The sequence below is a fragment of the Geospiza fortis genome, unplaced genomic scaffold, assembly GCF_000277835.1.
Source record: "Geospiza fortis unplaced genomic scaffold, GeoFor_1.0 scaffold183, whole genome shotgun sequence".
Taxonomy (NCBI): domain Eukaryota; kingdom Metazoa; phylum Chordata; class Aves; order Passeriformes; family Thraupidae; genus Geospiza; species Geospiza fortis.
The window spans coordinates 907,642-908,766 of record NW_005054447.1 but is presented as its reverse complement, the minus strand read 5'-3'; the positions used below and the strand labels follow the sequence as shown (position 1 = coordinate 908,766).

Here is a 1,125-nt window from a genome sequence, read left to right as displayed (position 1 = left end):
GGCCCGCCGAGTCCGGCGCCAGCTTGCCCTGCAGCTCCATGGCGAAGGGCTCCAGGCGCTGCTGCAGGTCCTCGGCGTAGGCGCTGACGCTCTGCAGGTTGCTCTTCAGCAGGGTGCTGGGGACAGGGGACACGTCAGGGCCCGTGTGCCCCCACCCCGGGCCCCGTCTGCCCCCCGAGCCCCCCGGTCCCAAGGCTGGGCTCACTTGAGCTGCTTGCTGAGCTCGCTCTGGTGCAGCTGCTCCGCCGTGTCCTTGGCATTGCTGCCCAGCTCCGTGAAGTACTTCCAGATCACGCTGGCCACCTCGTCAGGGTTCACATCAGCCCGGGAGCCTGCAGGGGGTGCTGGGGTCAGAGCCCACACAGGCCCGTTCCCCCGGGGACAGCGGGGACACTGCCATCCCCGCCCTGCTGGCACCGGGGACCCGCACAACACTCACCTGAGATCGCCAGGAGAACCAGGACAAGGGCGGCCGCCTTGGGCGCCATCCTGAGTGCTGGGGACTCCTGCGGGAGCACAGAGAGGGGAAGGAAGGCCCAGGGACCAGCAGCCCGCAGCCAGAGGCCACGGAGAGCTGGGCTCCCTCCCGGCTCCCTGCAGCCCCTGCACTGCTCACCTGTGCTGCCAGTGCCGCGGTAGCTGCAGAGCCGGCAGCTCCCAGCACTATTTATGCAGCCCGAGGGCTCCTGCAGCTTTCACGCAGGCTGTGACACAGCAAGGGCTTGGACTTTAGTCGGTCACGACGTGGAGGTGCCTGACGTGTGCGCAGGCCTGACATCACCCAGGGCCCTGACATCACCCGCGGCCCCGCCGGCCCCCAGCAGGGGGACAGGGACAGACAGGGGGGTGTGGGATGAATGGCACTGTGACGGGACACGGGGGCTGGGGATGCTGCAGGGACCTCCCAGCTCTGTGACCGGCTGGGCAATGGGCGGGACACGGGCTCAGGGGGACGCTGTGATGGAGCTGGGGGCACACGAGGCTGTGCACAGGCAGGATGGCATCGCTCCTTCCCGGGCCAGGCTCCTGGAGCGAGCCCTGGCACAGGAAGAGGCCAGGGCACTGCAGGGCACTGCAGCCCCACGGTGCCTGGGAATGCAGCTGGGACCCGTGCGTGTCCCCGGC

The 1,125-nt window shown here is 69.4% G+C and overlaps 1 protein-coding gene across 1 annotated transcript in view; it reads right to left on the bottom strand.

Moving 5' to 3' along the window:
* Positions 1–488, bottom strand: part of ZPR1 (ZPR1 zinc finger) — a 7,481-nt gene extending 6,993 nt beyond the window's left edge. Inside the window, exons 1-3 of the mRNA XM_031062393.1 lie at positions 440–488; positions 206–332; positions 8–116 (exon numbers count right to left, since the gene is read on the bottom strand). Coding sequence (XP_030918253.1) covers positions 8–116; positions 206–332; positions 440–488 — 285 coding nt within the window. The remainder of the gene's footprint in view (positions 1–7; positions 117–205; positions 333–439) is intronic.
* Between the last annotated feature and the right edge of the window lie 637 nt (positions 489–1,125).